The following is an 18,293-nucleotide window of genomic DNA, read 5'->3' on the forward strand; positions in this document are numbered from 1 at the left end:
AGAATCACAGAATCATGGAATAGTTAGGGTTGGAAAGGACCTCAAGATCATCTAGTTCCAACCCCCCTGCCAGAGGCAGGGACACCTCACACTAAACCATCCCACCCAAGGCTTCATCCAACCTGGCCTTGAACACTGCCAGGGATGGAGCACTCACAACCTCCCTGGGCAACCCATTCCAGTGCCTCACCACCCTAACAGGAAAGAATTTCCTCCTTATGTCCAATCTAAACTTCCCCTGTTTAAGTTTTAACCCGTTACCCCTTGTCCTGTCACTACAGTCCCTGACAAAGAGACCCTCCCCAGCATCCCTATAGGCCCCCTTCAGGTACTGGAAGGCTGCTATGAGGTCTCCACACAGCCTTCTCTTCTCCAGGCTGAACAGCCCCAACTTCCTCAGCCTCTCTTCATACGGGAGGTGCTCCAGTCCCCTGATCATCCTTGTGGCCCTCCTCTGGACTTGTTCCAGCAGCTCCATGTCCTTTTTATGTTGAGGACACCAGAGGAGACCAAACCAGCATAAAATACTCATTAAAAGACAATGCAAAAACCATAGAATAAATATATATTCTCATCTGAAATCAGTGCCCTCAGTAGGTGCTTGATATTAATACAAATTTTAACAAAGGGTTGAAATTGCACAGGCCTGGCCAGGAGAGAAAGGAATTAAATTCTGCTTTTATGATAATATCTATATGGCAGCTGTTGTGTAGATCATCTATCTTATTTAAGATACATCTTTTAAATTAAATCACATTGCTGTTAAAGCAAAACCATATGTATATATTCTCATCACACCTGTGAGATAAAAGGTATGAGTAGGCTGGAGTGTTTACTGATACACTCTTAACTGAGAATGTGATTTATTTGTGGGGTTTTTACTATTCTTTAATAGTGGAATTTATCTAGGGCAAACAGACTGTCAAAAAAAGGTGGTTTTGTATGTCCTTGAGAAAAAGGCATGATCCTAAGGGTGGAAGATGGTGAGTTTTGCAAAATCCCATTTATGTAGCTGTGCCTTGCAGGTAGACCTTAGAGACCTCATTACTCTTGGTTCTGTTGGTTCCTCAGGGTTCATGTAAGCGATAAAATAAACATTTTGTCAGTATCTAAACCAGGTTTTTGGACTAACAAGAACAGTTTTTTTATATTAAGTGGTTTAGTCAAAGAATATTATCCCTCTGTATCTTACTCAAAAGCGGCTTGAACAGGTTTACGTCATAATTTGCTTTGAGACTGAAGGTAATAAAATTCAGTCCTAACAAACTTCTCATAGGAATTTATGAGCAAATTGTAGATGAATTTTAGATAGAGATACTCAGAAACAAAGTCAATGTAATTACTTTGAAGATAATTAACTGCAAAGGGCAGTAACAGTATATTAGAAATGCTGGGCAGTTAAAATAAAGGATGGTATTAAAAAGAATGTTTGTGTTTGCCCATGTGTCTATGCATAACTCAGAGGTCCTAATCCTGGTGGTAGCTTTTAATTGCTTTTAGCATATGAAAATATATTCCTTATTCTGTAATATTTTTAGGTTGTTTGTTTGGTTTTTTTTTCCCTTGTACCTGTTTTCCTTTTAAATGTGCATTTTTCATTTTAAGGGTTCTGGAAAGAAAACATTGGCTAGAAAATTGGCACAAATATGGAAATGCATTTTCATAGAAGGTAAACGTACACTATATTTTGAACATTGCATTGGCTTCATAATAGCTTTTGGTTCAGAATGTCCTCACTGTTGCCTGTAATTCAAAATGGCAGGTTTCTGAATGAGGTAAGGACTACTGGTAGGGACCAAGTAACCATTCTTCCAGAAATGCAATTGCTGAAAAATGGCCTTTAGTTGTAGAGAGGCTTAGAAAACAGCTTATTTTTAATTTTTCTGTTTTTAATTTTTTCAGATGGGCATATACATAACACATGATTAAATTCTGTTCCCAGTCCTGTAAGATGGTTCATGTAACCCTTCTTGTTCACGTGGAGGCAACTCATTCAACTCCAGAGAGCACAGAGATTTTTCAGTACAGACCATGAAAAATAAGAAGGATCTTTCCTTTCTGTTTGTGCAGTAACTAATACAAAGGGGGATGTACTCCAGGAACCAGAAATGCAGTTTTTGGATCAGCATGAGTAATAATGGAAGGAATAGGAGCTGGCACTTTCAAATTTCTAAAACAAAATTATCTGATGGCTTGTTTCAGAAGGTGTAGTTAATTTCTTCCACCATGCATTTACCAGAATAGAAGATATAATTTCATTTTCTAAGCTATCTAGCTCCATTTTAGACAGTCTCTCCCATCAAAGATTTTTGAAGATCTGTAGAGTAAAACCTGTTGTTTGTAACATTATCTTATTCCCTGTCATTATATCACTAGGGAGTTATTTTTTATATATCTTGAGGCATCTCTGCAAGAAAGTAGTTTCCTACAAAAAATAATTCTCTGGCAGTTTTCTTTTGCACTAGTTTTGTCATCAGTAAACAAATCTGTTTTTTTTATAAAGCCCTGTATCTGTGACATTATAAATCACAAATCTTGATTTATTCACTTAAGTTTTATGAAAAAAGAAAACTCTTCCACCAGATTTGTCTTAGAAGTTTGAAGGCTAATATAATCTTTTAAGTGGAAAGACTGAAAGCACATCATAACCTTAACTATGAAGCAGTTTCTTGAGTGCCTCTTTGGGAACACCAAATTATAAATCTGATTTTATGGTGTGTATGTGTGCAGTTATTCTGTTTATGAAATAACTCTTTATGTATCAATTTTCATTGCTTTTTTTTTTTTTTCTTTTAAACGTGTCCCCTGGCATTTTTTATTATTCTAATAAAATCCCTCTGGTGGATAGTGTAACACTTTGTATTCCTGCGAGTATGTAGGGTTATTTATCAAATGGTGTATCTTTATTTTATTTTGAAGATTTTGAATTATAACATGGTAAAATTCTGTTTAAATAAAGTTCTATTTTGACTTATGTAAATATAAAATTTTTAATTCATAGTATTGTCCAACAAAATATTAATGCTTGGTCCAAAACATAGATCAGAACGAAATTCAAAGTGATATTAGAAACGTACTTAAGCCAATCCACACTGTTTGAATGTATTTAAACCACTACTAACAAATGTCTGCCAATTTTTTTCTTTAATTTTCCACATTAAAAAAACAAAACCAAAGAAATGAAGAAATTTAACATATATCAACATGAATCTGGGAGAAGCAATTTTTAGCTAGTCATCCTCTACATGTCCTGGCAGTGTTCAAGGCCAGGTTGAAGGGGGCTTTGAGCAACCTGGTCTAGTGGAAAGTGTTCCTTCCCATGGCATAAAGTTGGAACTAGATGAGCTTTAAGGTCCCTTCCAACTCAAACTGTTATATGATTCTGTGAACTCCAGAGGTCATTGAGTCCAACCTTCCACTCAAAGCAGGATCAACTAGTGAAGGTTGCTCAGGACTATGTCCAGCTGAATCTGGAATATCTCTAAGGATGGAGACTCCACCACCTCTCTGGGCAACACTTGCCAATGTTTGACTACCTTCAGAATGAAAAATTGCTTCCTAATTTCCCCCCTGGAATTCCTCATGTTCCTATTTGTGTGTGGTGCTTCCTGTCCTATCTACACTTCTGTGAAGGGAGTGGTTCTGTCTTTGTGCCTTCCCGGTAAGTGGTTTTTAGACAGCAATAAGAGCTATCCTGTTTTCTTCAGGCTGAACAAGGTCAGTTCTTTTGACTGCTCCTAGTATGCACAGCACTTCTAATCATCTTGGTGCCCTCCAATGGATTCACTCCAGTGTGCATCAGTATCTGTTAAAAAATAACCCAAGATGCTAGAGAATTATTCAATGGAATAGTTTGCAGTCTTTTTAATTTCACAAAATACTTTCTATCCATTTCTCTAATTAATAGGTAAATAATTTATACTCATAAATAAATCAGTGTCAGGGTAAGCATACAGTGCTGATTTTAAGTTGTTTGTATTGCTTAGTACATTCCCCGTCTCAGTTTTGGCAAATACCGCTCTCCTAAGCACCTATTCACAGTATGAAGGATAGTATGAGCAAGTCATCATTACTACTAGGAAGTTTGAAAACAGCCACCAGGTCTTAGGAAGAAAGATTTTAGCTATATAGGTATCAGTCACCTGGATTCAGGAACTTTCCCTGGCCTAGTTTATCAATAAGATAGATGTGGTCTTAAAGGTTTTTAAAAACTTTTTTAAGTGTTTGCTTCTTTCAATGGTATAGAAGTGTGAAAGACTTCCAGGATCATTCTGCTATGACGTCGCTGTTCACGGACAGGTCAGAGAGCAGGTCTTTGAATTTAATGGGTGTTAAATTTAGTATTTATTTAATTTTAGATAATTAGACTATATAAAGAATGTTTTTAAAGAGCTTTTTTAAATCAGATAGTTCTGTGTGTCTAAACAGTTCTTTTTCTAAAACTTACTTTTAAAATTTGTGAAGTGTTTGAGCTCAAAAACACATCTGTATTGCACAGCAGTAATGCCAATTTGCTATAAATCAGTAGTTAAAGTAATCCTGCAAGGCTGCTGTTATGCATTTATCTGTATTATCTGTAGGATTAGACAGTAGGGAAGTCATCTACCCAGACATTGCCAGAAGGTACCAAGTTCTGGATGACAAAATATAATCATGGCCCTAAATATAATAGCTGTATATTCAAAAACAGTCTGGTTGTTTGGAGCACACATACATAGAATCATAGAATAGTTAGGCTTGGAAAGGACCTTAAGATCATCTTGTTCCAACACCCCTGCCATGGGCAGGGACACCTCACACTAAACAGTGTCACCCAAGGTTCTGTCCAGCCTGGCCTTGAACACCGCCAGGGATGGAGCATTCACAGATTCCTTGGGCAACCCATTCCAGTGCCTCACCACCCTTACAGTAAAGAACTTCTTCCTTACATCCAATCTAAAATTCCCCTGTTTAAGTTTTAACCCATTACATCTTGCTCTATCACTACAGTCCCCAATAAAGAGTCCCTCCCCAGCATCCTTATAGCCCCCCTTCAGATACTGGAAGGCTGCTATGAGGTCTCCATGCAGTCTTCTCTTCTCCAGGCTGAACAGCCCCAACTTTCTCAGCCTGTCTTCATATGGGAGGTGCTCCAGTCCCCTGATCATCCTCGTGGCCCTCCTCTGGACTTGTTCCAACAGTTCCATGTCCTTTTTATGCTGAGGGCACCAGAACTGCACACAATACTCCAGATGGGGTCTCACGAGAGCAGAGTAGAGGGGCAGGATCACCTCCTTCTACCTGCTGGTCATGCTCCTTTTGATGCAGCCCAGGAGCTTTAAGATCAATATTAAGGCTTTGCAATATTAAGTTTTTCCAATACTGGGGCTGGGGCTAAGTTACTAAGGGAATGAAAGAAAAGATTTGAGGTACTGTAACATAGAAAGGCACACTCTGTGGTTAAATACAATATCATCCCTGGATGAAAGATACACTCATACTCCTATATATGAGTGTGTATGTATGTATCTGCATGTACATGTCTTTATAGAATGCGTTTTATTAATTATTTTAAATTTATTCCATCTGATGTCTTTCCTCAGCTTTGGAAGTAATCCAAACAAATATTCAAGAAAAAACAGAGTATGGGCTTAAGGTAAATGTCTTACCTTCTAGTGAGTTTTGTCACATTCTTGACAAATATATATTATGTAAGACTATGTTTTGAATTTTACCTTAGTGTCAAGAGTTGCTTTTTAAAGGTCAAAGTATTTCAGAAGAACTGGCTACAGAAATGATTCTGAAAAGGATTGAGTCACCACAAGTTGCTCATTTTGGTAAGTATATTTATAACTTAAGCTTCTTAGAATGAGCTAGCTACAATTATGATACACTTTGCATCCATTACTGCTCAAATATAATTTATTTTAGACAGTAGAACTTTTTCTTGTGGAATACTTCTAAACTGAGAATATATTTAAGGATGAATTTACCAATGTGGGAGATCAGAAAGTGTCATACCAGTCCTATGTAGTGTTAATTTTGAGAAAGTGAATTTGCCCCAAATTTTAAGTGTTACTATGACTCTCGTTTAACAGTAGTATCTGATTAGAAAAGTTCTATGGTTTAAAATACAGATTTTTTCTCTTGAATATTTCTGGAATAACAACAACAACAAAATCCCACCAGCAAAAATATATTGAACGTTTAAAATAATGTAGAAGGAAAACAAGATAGCAAAAAAAAAAAAAAAAAATTGAAAATGCAAACTATTAGCCCTTTCTTTTTTTTCTTACGAAATTGTTTATTCACTTTGCATTTTGTCACTGGGAATAAGTTGGATGAGAATAGTGTTGGTAGTGATACTAATTCTTTTTGAGGAAAGATGATGTTGAGGCTGTTACATCTAGTGCTGTAGATCTTTGCTAGAATCTGAACATGCTTTCCTGAAGAGAAAACAAATATATTGCTAAGTGGAAAGAAAGTAAAAGAGAATGTAGTTTATTTTTCCTGCTGCTGCTTTTATTTCAAATTTCCATTATAGGAGAGAGACAGATATAGTGACAAGAAAATGTTACAAACATAACATTCTACTGCTCTGAAAACTAGCACACTTCTATGAGCTTTCAGTTGCAATGGCTTTTGTTCCATTCCTAGTCCAAGACTCAAGAGTTTTGCAAAAGTTGCAGCCTTACCTGGTGAAACTAGGCTTTAAAAACACTATGCAAAAGAGAAATAGAGAGTTTTTTTAAAAAGGGGATTATGAAGAAACAAAATTATGAGGGTAGAAGTAATAGCGGAACTGCCAGTCTCTCAATCCATGTCAGGTCTTTATTAGAAGCATGAAGAGATGTATGTTACTTGAGTTCCCCTCTTTGAGTCACACTGGTGCTGAATGCCTAAAATGTGCCTATCACAGAGTACCATAAAGATCCTAGAGACAGTAAACATGTCTACGGAATTGATAAAAGTCTGGTTTTTTGTAGCCAAGCCATTTTCTATATTACAGATGACCCAAAGTAGCAAGGAATAGAATTCTCACTATTTATCCTGCCAACTAGATCTCAGCTCCAAAACCTATTTTTGTAAAGTATTTTCTAATTCTTATGATTTTTTATTTAGCAACAATGATCTTAATATAATCCTTGGAAAGCTTAAGTAGACTTTCAGCAGGAACTAATCAGTCAATTCACTATTAATTATTCATTAAAGATTTTAGAAACAGTTTGCATGAGAGGCTGAGTTTTTTACTTTGAATATTTGGTTTTAACATTGTAAAATAGAAGTTTCCAAACAGCACGCAGTAAGGTATTTTCAATTATATTCTTCTGACTCAAATAATACACACATGTTGGAGACTGATTTGTCAAAGTTATTTGGAAATGCTAAAGCAAATTATTTAAAAAATTGTAAGTCACTAAAAATGGATTTTTTTTTTTTTTGTACTTCTGAAGGTCAGATAGGAAGCTATTTCTTGAGATAATCAATGTCTTTTTAAAAAATAAGTTAGAGACTGGAAAATAACAAGCATACTTATAACTTAGGGTATTGTAGGTAAGAAAATACAGAATTGTAAGCCCTATGTAGCTGACATGCTTGCTAATTATTTTTTTGAATAGAGTAAGAAAACAACCAGAAGTTCATATATTAACCTAAATAATATTTACAAATTAAAAATCTATGTCACAGGGAAACTGTTCAATTAGCATGACTTATATCAGGACCAAAGTTGTTTATAGAGTTATTAATCACAAGCAATTAACTGATAATCAATGAACTGATGATCTGTGAAAGGGTTCAATATTGGCCACAAAACAGACAGTCCACAGCACTAGGTTCTTGCCAAATATTAATCAACACCTACAAATTTCTGAACACCCTCCTAAAACTAATTCCAAACAGTATACTCAAACATGCAAACCCTCTCTCAAAGACGGACAGTTTAGAAGCACACATTCTCTTTTCTGAGAATGCATACTGACCTATCTACACACACTTTCTGTGGGAAAGGTGGGTGCTCTAGCTTTGTGTGTGCCATTATTTCCTGCAGTCTATTAATCCACACCCCAGTGAGAAAGCTCCAATGAGCTTGCATAGAAACACTCGAGGTGTGGGTCACTGTGTGCTTCCTAGAGGAATGACGATATAAATTTTGCATATATAGATAATAGCTCCCCAAAGAAAGAGTCATCTTCAGTCCTAATACCTCTTGCAAAGACTACTACTATGTTTATGTACTAGTCCTTAATGTTATTACACAAAATTCTAAGCATTTTGAACATGAACCATTTCTCTGAGGGAATATTCTCACAATTAGACTTAAAGAATCCACCTGATTGTTGTTTAGTCTCGCATTCTGGCCTCATGAATATTGAGTTCCTGGCTATACGGTAGTTCTTACTGCACTGCATGCAGCCATTAGTAGTTACAGTACTTTCCCAGGAACTTGAAGCCGTAAGTTCATGTGTCAGGCTGAGCACTCTAATACTAGAGAAGGTATTATTACCACCAGACATTCTGTGTCTGTCTGCCAAAGAAGACTCAGCATTGTGAATCCTGAGTAAATGGATGCTTGCAAAGTTAGGTGCTTCAATATGCACACTGTGTGCCTGGTGCCTCCTTTTGAGAGGATTTAAATTGCAGGAGCACTGTGTATCCCAGAGGGATATTTAGGCTCACTTTATTGTGAAAAATTACTAAAAAAAAAAATAAAGTCACTAAAAAGACAGACTGGGGACAACATGGGCCCTCTCTGGAAGCTATCAGGGGAACTGGCTACCCTGGATTTGGAGAAGGCTGAGGTTCTGAATGACTTCTTTGCCTCAGTCTTCACTGGCAAAGGCTCTGACCACACCACCCAAGTCTTGGAAGGCAGACACAGGGTCTGTGAGAATGAAGACCTTGGGCCCAATATAGGAGAGGATCTGGTTCGAGACCATGTTAAGAACCTGAATGTACAGAAGTCTGTGGGACCTGATGAAATCCATCCGCGGGTCCTGAAGGAGCTGGCAAATGAAGTTGCTAAACCACTGTCCGTCATATTTGAAGTTCCCGACGACTGGAAAAAGGCAAATATAACCCCCATTTTCAAGAAAGGGAAAATGGATGATCCAGGGAACTCCAGACCAGTCAGTCTCACCTCTGTGCCTGGCAAAATCTTGGAGCAGATTCTCCTGGAAGGCATGCTGAGGCACATGAAAAACAACAAGGTGCTTGGTGACAGCCAGCATGGCTTCACTTCCTGCCTGACCAATTTGGTGGCCTTCTATGATGGGGCTACAGAACTGATGGACAGGGGTAGAGCATTTGACGTCATCTACCTGGACATGTACAAAGCATTTGACACTGTCCCTCATGACATCCTTGTCTCTAAATTGGGGAGATATCAATTTGATGGGTGGACCACGCGGTGGATAAAGAACTGGCTGGATGGCCGCACACAAAGAGGTGTGGTCAATGGCTCAATGTCCAGCTGGAGACCAGTAACGAGTGGTGTCCCTCAGGGATCGGTGTTGGGACCTGTCTTGTTCAACATCTTTGTCGGTGACACAGACAGTGGGATTGAGTGCGCCCTCAGCAAGTTTGCCGATGACACCAAGCTGTGTGGTTCAGTTCATACACTGGAGGGAAGGATTGCCATCCAGAGGGACCTTGACACGCTTGTGAGGTGGGCTGATGCCAACGTTATGAAGTTCAACCATGCCAAGTGCAAGGTCCTACACCTGGGTGGGAGCAATCCCAGGCACAGCTACAGGTTGGGCAGAGAAGAAATTCAGAGCAGCCCTGCGGAGAAGGACTTGGGGTGTTGGTTGATGAAAAAATAAACATGAGTCTGCTGCAGTGTGCGCTCACAGCCCAAAAAGCCAACCGTATCCTGGGCTGCATCAAAAGGAGCATGACCAGCAGGTAGAAGGAGGTGATCCTGCCCCTCTACTCTGCTCTCGTGAGACCCCATCTGGAGTATTGTGTGCAGTTCTGGTGTCCTCAACATAAAAAGGACATGGAACTGTTGGAACAAGTCCAGAGGAGAGCCACAAGGATGATCAGGGGACTGGAGCACCTCCCATATGAAGATAGGCTGAGAAGAGCCTGGAGAAGAGAAGGCTGCGTGGAGACCTCATAGCAGCCTTCCAGGATCTGAAAGGGGGCTATGTAAGGATGCTGGGGAGGGACTCCTTATTGGGGACTGTAGTGATAGAGCAAGATGTAATGGGTTAAAACTTAAACAGGGGAAGTTTAGGTTGGATATAAGGAAGAAATTCTTTCCTTTAAGGGTGATAAGGCACTGGAATGGGTTGCCCAGGGAATCTGTGAATGCTCCATCCCTGGCAGTGTTTAAGGCCAGGTTGGACAGAGCCTTGGGTGACATTGTTTAGTGTGAGGTGTCCCTGGCCATGGCAGGTGGGTTGGATTTGAATGATCCTCAGGTCCTTTCCAACCCTAACTATTCTATGATTCTATCATTCTATGATTGTCCATAGAAGTGAAGATCTGTAAAGGCTGTATAAAAAACCTGGACTCCTAGTTAAAATGGTTTGTATCATAGACTGTCTTCCTTTTTCTATGCTTTTTACATAGTTTTATAGTAGCAAAAGTGGTCACTAAAAGCTTATTAATTTTTCATGCTCCAGTGTCTGAGCTAGACATACGAAGCAGGTTGCCTGAGCATGATCTTTGATGTCTACATCTTTCTTGTATTTCTTATCTGAGTTCACAGACTTTGAGAGCCCTTTATCAAGTTGAAAACAGCCTTTTGTTTGTATTTCATCTGAAGTAGATATGGGTGCAGAATTTTCTTAATAGTGTTATGTCATGTACATGGTTTAGAATTATGCCATTAAATGCATGTATTGTTTAAAGGAGGTGAGTGTAACTAGTGCTATATTTGTCATAACCTTCTAATAGATATATTTAATATTGTATTTGGCAGGTTATGTTCTCAGTGGATTTCCTTCTCTCTCAGAGGAATACATGACTGTTTCACAGCAAGTAGAGAAAATAAAGAATCTAAAATTAAAACCAGATTTCCTGATCAACATTAAGGTAATTTCATTTTCAGTAACTTGCTAGTAATTTTTCTAATTACTATTGAACTCATATGCTGCACAAGTCAAAAGATAATATTTTTCCCTTTGCATTTGCATATAGTATTTATTGAGCAATAATAAATTGTTCTCTTTTGTATTGGAATGAAATTACGCTAGCTCACTCCATTATAAGTATTACTCATGTAAAATAATGAACATTTCCTAAAACTTCAGTAGCACTTAGTTTTTGCGCTTCTACCAAATAGAAGGCACAGGTTTTCAAGAAAAATGTGAATAACATGATTATTATGGAATTTTGGATACATGTGCGTCTGCCATGCATACGTTTCTGGAAGAACCTTTTCATATATGGATGTTAGCTAATTGTTTCATTTTTTACTCAATAATTGTGAAACTGCTTCTTAGTCATTATTAGTTCTTCTCACAAATCTCAATTTCTTCATGACAGTAATGTGACAGACCAGATGTTTTACAAAAGTGACTCTGATATTATCATAGAGAGAGAAATATAAATCTTTGTTAGTATAGAATTAAGAAGACTTTCTCAGTGTAACTTAGAAGAATGGACTTGCCGGCTATGTCCATATTAGTAAATAAAACGAATCAAGAATGACTCTTCAGGCATCAAGCCAACTGCTTTGGCAGAACACAGCTCATCTATCTTGTTAGCCAGAATGGTGTGTCCGTGTCCAAACTGCCTGGTGGGAAAACACCCAGGCTTGTGACATTCTGCAGATTGTGCCCAGCTATTTAACAGGGGAGAATACTAGCTGGCCCACACCAAGTTTTGCCAGATTCCATGCAGATGAAGTAGTGGTATATATAATAATGAACAAGGGCTCAGGCCTTTCCTCTTGCAATTTTTTTTATTTATTATCAGCTAGAGTAGTTCTATCTTTTACTATGTGCAGAAAGAGCTGCCAAGCCAATTCTGAATAATCAGCCTCTGGTGTTTTGCTCCATTCTTATTGGGATTTTGATTTTAGTTGTAATGTCTATGTGGTTAGTCAGATGCTAAATTCCAATGCATGGACCTAGTCTATGACTTTGCAAGATTTAATTCTGTGAAAGTCATATTTTTGAGACTTAATTTGTTTGACCATAATGAAAATTTGAGTGCCTATTTTAAACCTTTCTTTCTGTGCTCACAGAAAGATCTTAAAACATCAGAGAAACATATCTGTGTGCTGTTTTTCTGGCAGTTTTGATTTTTTCAGCTACAGAAAGTCCATCTTTGTTTCAATACCAGATACCGAGAAATCCTAGTTCTTGAGACGATATGTTATATAGTTTCATGTGCAATGGTACAAATAGAAGAGTGATACTAATTACACTAGAAAGAGCACAGAATTCTTGAATTCACGTAGTTACATCATCTTTTCCCTGGGAAGACAACTGAGACTGAATGCTCATTCAAAATCCTTGTCCCAAAGTCAAACGTATAATCTTGCTTTTGATTTCAGTGGGTTCAAGCTGTTTTCACAGGTATGTTAGAATTGTAACCAGTTTCATTATATCAAAAAGAAAGGGAGAAGGGAGATTCTAGATAACTCTGAAAATGATGAAATACTGTTATTAGCAGACCAATTTAGAGAAATATTTTCTCTCCAAGAAAAGGGACAGAAAATGCACTTTTGAAAGCAAAAAACATATCAGATCAAATTTCTCCTTCCCTGTTTCAAAATGTGCTATGTCATATAGCAGTCATGTCAGCTGCATGACTGTAGAAATATAGAAATACCCTAAATTATTGTAATACTTCAAGATATACCTCAGGAAATTAGTATAGTGGGCCTATTGCTAGCAATGCAATCTCAAAAGCTTTGTATTCTCTGAAGAAATCAATTTTCTGTTTCTGTAACAATTTGATCTTAATGCCTGATCAAGAGGACTCTGTGGATGAAGCACTCTACAGACAGATAGGAGCAGCCTCACGCTTGCAGGCTCTTGTCCTTATGGGAGACTTCAACCACCCTGATATCTGTTGGAGGGATGGTATGGCCTGGCAGAAGCAATCCAGGAGGTTCCTCAATTGTGTGGAACACAACTTCCTTCTGCAAGTAATAGAGGAGCCAACAAGGAAGGGTGCCATGCTTGACATCATGCTCACCAACAGGGAAGGGCTGGTTGGAAATGTGACGCTCCAGGGCAGCTTTGGTTGCAGCGATCACGAGATGGTCGAATTTGAGATCCTCAGGACAGTGAGAAGAGTGTGCAGCAAGCTCACTGCCCTGGACTTCAAGAGAGCAGACTTTGGCCTCTTCAGGAACCTGCTTAGTAAGGTTCCATGGGATATAGCCCTAGAGGGCAGGGGGGCCCAAGACTGTTGGTTGATATTCAAGGATCACCTACTACAAGCTCAGGAGTGTTGCATCCCAGCTAGAGGGAAGTGCAGCAGGAGGGTCAGGAGACCTCCTTGGATGGATAAGGAGCTGCTGAGGAAACTTTGAGAGGAAAAAAGAAGCTTATAAAAGGTGGTTAAGCAAGGACAGTTGGTCTGGGAAGAATACAGGGATGTAGTTGGGGAAGCTAGGGACCAGGTTAGGAAAGCTAAGGCCCAGTTAGAATTAAACTTGGCTAGTGATGTGACAGGTAACAGGAAGGGATTCTATAGTTACATAGCAAATAAGAAAAACTAGGGACAACATGGGCCCTCTCCGAAAGCTATCAGGGGAACTAGCTACCCTGGATTTGGAGAAGGCTGAGGCTCTGAATGACTTCTTTGCCTCAGTCTTCACTGGCAAAGGCTCTGACCACACCACCCAAATCTTGGAAGGCAGACACAGGGTCTGTGAGAATGAAGACCTTGTGCCCACTATAGGAGAGGATCTGGTTCAAGACCATGTTAAGAACCTGAATGTACAGAAGTCTGTGGGACCTGATGAAATCCATCAACGGGTCCTGAAGGGGCTGGCGAATGAAGTTGCTAAGCCACTGCCCATATTTGAAAAATCATGGCAGTCAGGTGAAGTTCCCAATGATGGGAAATATAACCCCCATTTTCAAGAAAGGGAAAACAGATGATCCAGGGAACTCCAGACCAGTCAGTCTCACCTCTGTGCCTGGCAAAATCTTGGAGCAGATTCTCCTGGAAGGCATGCTGAGGCACATGAAAAACAACAAGGTGCTTGGTGACAGCCAGCATGGCTTCACTTCCTGCCTGACCAATTTGGTGGCCTTCTATGATGGGGCTATGGAACTGATGGACAGGGGTAGAGCATTTGACGTCATCTACCTGGACATGTACAAAGCATTTGACACTGTCCCTCATGACATCCTTGTCTCTAAATTGGGGAGATATCAATTTGATGGGTGGACCACTGGGTGGATAAAGAACTGGCTGGATGGCTGCACACAAAGAGTTGTGGTCAACGGATCAGTGTCCAGCTGGAGACCAGTAATAAGTTGTGTCCCTCAGGGATCGGTGTTGGGACCTGTCTTGTTTAACTTCTTTGTCGGTGGCATGGACAGTGGGATCAAGTGCGCCCTCAGCAAGTTTGCCGATGACACCAAGCTGTGTGGTTCAGTTGATACGCTGGAGGGAAGGGATGCCATCCAGAGGGACCTTGACACGCTTGTGAGGTGGGCTGATGCCAACGTTATGAAGTTCAACCATGCCAAGTGCAAGGTCCTACACCTGGGTGGGAGCAATCCCAGGCACAGCTACAGGTTGGGCAGAGAAGAAATTCAGAGCAGCCCTGCGGAGAAGGACTTGGGGTGTTGGTCGATGAGAAACTTAATATGAGTCTGCTGCAATGTGCGCTTACAGCCCAAAAAGCCAACCGTATCCTGGGCTGCATCAAAAGGAGCATGACCAGCAGGTCGAAGGAGGTGATCCTGCCCCTCTACTCTGCTCTCGTGAGACCTCACTTGGAGTATTGTGTGCAGTTCTGGTGTCCTCAACATAAAAAGGACACGGAACTGTTGGAACAAGTCCAGAGGAGGGCCACGAGGATGATCAGGGGACTGGAGCACCTCCCGTATGAAGAGAGGCTGAGAAAGTTGCGGCTGTTCAGCCTGGTGAAGAGAAGGCTGCGTGGAGACCTCATAGCAGCCTTCCAGGATCTGAAAGGGGGCTATAAGGATGCTGGGGAGGGACTCTTCATGAGGGACTGTAGTGAAAGGGCAAGATGTAATGGGTTAAAACATAAGCAGGGGAATTTTAGATTGGATGTAAGGAAGAAGTTCTTTACTGTAAGGGTGGTGGGACACTGGAATGGGTTGCCCAGGGAATCTGTGAATGCTCCATCCCTGGCGGTGCTCAAGGCCAGGTTGGACAGAGCCTTGGGTGACCTGGTTTAGTGTGAGGTGTCCCTGGCCATGGCAGGCTGGTTGGATTTGGATGATCCTCAGGTCCTTTCCAACCCTAACTATTCTACGATTCTAAGTACAGGTTTTTTGTGTTATCTCAGTTTTTTTCATATATGTCTGAAGGGTTGGTGTCAGTTATTAGAAAGGAAGAAAGATTATGTATTTTTTATTGTGGCCCACCTCCAATTCCATGGTAGAATTTTACGATATCTATCTTAAGAGCTTTTGGAGATCTGGGGACTTTAAGTGTGTATTAATGCACGTACAGTTCAGGACAGCTGGGATAGAAGCTTTATTAACTATGATCACAGTGAACATTCAGGTATCTCTCCTTCTGATCCCTTGTCCTCTGCTGAGTGATTGCAATGACCAAGCCGGCTTTTTGTTTCAGGGAAAAAAAAAAGAGAAAAGAAAGAGTTGAGGAAAAACAAACCTTCAGGGTTGCAAAATCAGGTCTCCAAAGTCCAGGTATCTTGCTAACAGCCACAATTCTAAGGAGGAATCAAACAGTACATAATGTGACAATGTAGGAAAAAGACTCTTATGGAGCATATATTAGTGGCACAGCCAGTATTAACTTAGCTCAGAAGCAGGGAAGTGGAAACATTCAGAGATTGTTAGCTTTTAGTTGAAAGGAATGTTTTAGTTAGGGTAAATGTTTTAGTTAGGATGTTTAGTTAGGAATGTTCTAGTTAGGGTAAACTTTTTAGGCAAACCTCTGAAATCTTATGTCTTAATAATTCTACCACCACATACCACATGCAGATTTATCTGTGTTTAATGTTAAACTAAATTGAAGTTAAACTAAATAACTGTTAAACTATAGAAAGACCATTCCTTTCTCTTCCAGAGCTCCAAACTGCTGAACTCCTTTAGCCTCTGACACAATAGCATTATGCTTTCAAGTAATAGTAGAGCTCTGAGAGGTCAGAGGCACCTTGTAAAATTAACTTAATCTTGCTCAAGTCCAAACCACTTTGCCATTACTTGAAAGAGCAAGCATGAGCCTGTCTGCAAAGTACTTTTATCTATAAACTGCACCTACACTAGTTATACTGCGAAGTATAACTTGCATGGTAAAATGTGCTGATGTAGTGATTACACTCCTGATACAGAATGTAAAATGCTGATGGGGGAAAAACTATGCAAGTGTTTAAGTCTTTAATATTTTCTGCTTTTGAAAATTTCATGTTTACTCAGAATGTCATTGGAGAAGTTTATGAATCCAAGCATTTGTCAGACTCTTACCCCCCATTATGCAGTTTCAGAAAAAAAATACTATTATTATGGCAGTAGAATAAGTACATGATTTCTTTTTAATTATTTCTTGCTAGTGTTCAGATTATGACTTATGCCAAAGAATATCAGGACAAAGACAACTCCCTGATTCAGGGCAGGTGTATCAGAGGAACCAGTGGGATCCTGACGTTATAGAAAAGCATAAGAAAAAGAAAGGTCAGCAGGAAGAAGATAATGAAGCAGAAGAAGAAGATGAAGAGCTGGAAGAAGAACAGGTAAATATTGCTAACACCTAAACAGTGCAAAGTATTATAATATACTCTTGACAAAGCAGAACAATTTTCATTGAATCATAGAATGGTTAGGGTTAGAAGGAATCATAAACTTTATTTAGTTCCAACCCACCTGCCATGGGCAGGGACATCTGCCACTAGACCAGGTTTCTCAAAGTCCCATCAGCCTGGCCTTGAACACTGCCAGGCATGGGGCAGCCACAACTTCTCTGGGCAACCTGTTCCAGTGCTTCAGCACCCTCATAGTGAAGAAACTTCTGCTCAACTTTAACCTTAATTCAGTTTCTGTTCTGCTTTAAGAGATGTGGCATAGTGCTTAAGTGGTAGGTTTAAATGAGAGCAAATGATGATTATTGTGCAGCGTAACCTGGATTCAGTCTCTAACTCAGAAGGCACTGAACTTTTTCTTTCCATAAGATAAAAGGGTATATAAGGAGAAGTATGACTCCATATTGCATATTTCTTGGTCTAAGCAAAAAAAAGAGTTTTAAAATTTTGAATTTTGTTTATTGTAGCAAGTTTTACTAGTATTCGCAGGATAGTAGCTTGTTTTCTGATTTAGGTGTTAAGACTACTACATATGGATTTTCTTTTTTTTTTTTTCTTTTTATTAAGGGATTAATATTGAATTTGGGTTGAATTGTTCTGATTTATAATACTGGCCAGAGACTTGCCGCTGCAAGTTCTAGTCACACTCCTCTGAATTTGCAGAAACTACGCTTCATTGGTACAGGATCACAGTCAACAATCACTGGACTAATACTCATTGCAATACACTGGAAATCTACTTTATTTACCTTTGAATAAAGACAAAAATTAGTTTAGATATTATTTCTGTATCTTTAAATATTTAACTTTCATTCTGCAGACTGAAGAAGATCCACTTAAGAAGTCAGAATTTTTGCATCAGTTAGTGCAGAGGCCTGAAGATTTTCTTGAAAATGCACAGAAAAGAGTTGGAAAGTATAAGGATATCATGCTTCATCCTTTAGAAGTAAGAAAAAACAAAATAATGTGATTATACATAGCAAAATATTTTTTAAAATATCTTGCATGGTTTTCATTGTTGGGTTTGGGTTTTTTTTTAGTTTGAGATTTATGGTATGGATACGGGCACAAAACATGTTAGAACATACCTGCAAGTTCTGAAATTCGTACTGAAATCAATGATACAAAGTTGTCATCTGTTGGTGTTGTTTCTACTCTGGAGTCAAGACAAATTAATCCACTTTGAGTTCTAAAAGTGAAATCATACCTGCCACCACAGATGCTTCCTAAATCAAGGAAGTGAAGTATTTGAAGAGCCCAATGTATCACCATTACTGGAGTCCATTCTAGAATGCAGTCCTATAACAAATCTGCTCTTTCATCCATTGACTTCCACTCCAATTTATCCCTTCCTCACCTGCTCCATTGCCTGCAG

At 39.2% G+C, this 18,293-nt stretch overlaps 1 protein-coding gene across 1 annotated transcript in view; it reads left to right on the top strand.

Annotated features, from left to right (window-relative positions):
• AK9 (adenylate kinase 9) overlaps window positions 1-18,293 on the top strand; it is a 73,056-nt gene that overhangs the window by 3,298 nt on the left and 51,465 nt on the right. The window contains exons 3-8 of the mRNA XM_065681093.1: window positions 1,606-1,669; window positions 5,583-5,635; window positions 5,720-5,816; window positions 10,910-11,022; window positions 16,673-16,852; window positions 17,739-17,864. Coding sequence (XP_065537165.1) covers window positions 1,606-1,669; window positions 5,583-5,635; window positions 5,720-5,816; window positions 10,910-11,022; window positions 16,673-16,852; window positions 17,739-17,864 — 633 coding nt within the window. The remainder of the gene's footprint in view (window positions 1-1,605; window positions 1,670-5,582; window positions 5,636-5,719; window positions 5,817-10,909; window positions 11,023-16,672; window positions 16,853-17,738; window positions 17,865-18,293) is intronic.

The sequence above is a fragment of the Lathamus discolor genome, chromosome 5 (genome assembly GCF_037157495.1).
Source record: "Lathamus discolor isolate bLatDis1 chromosome 5, bLatDis1.hap1, whole genome shotgun sequence".
In the NCBI taxonomy this organism is placed as follows: Eukaryota; Metazoa; Chordata; class Aves; order Psittaciformes; family Psittacidae; genus Lathamus; species Lathamus discolor.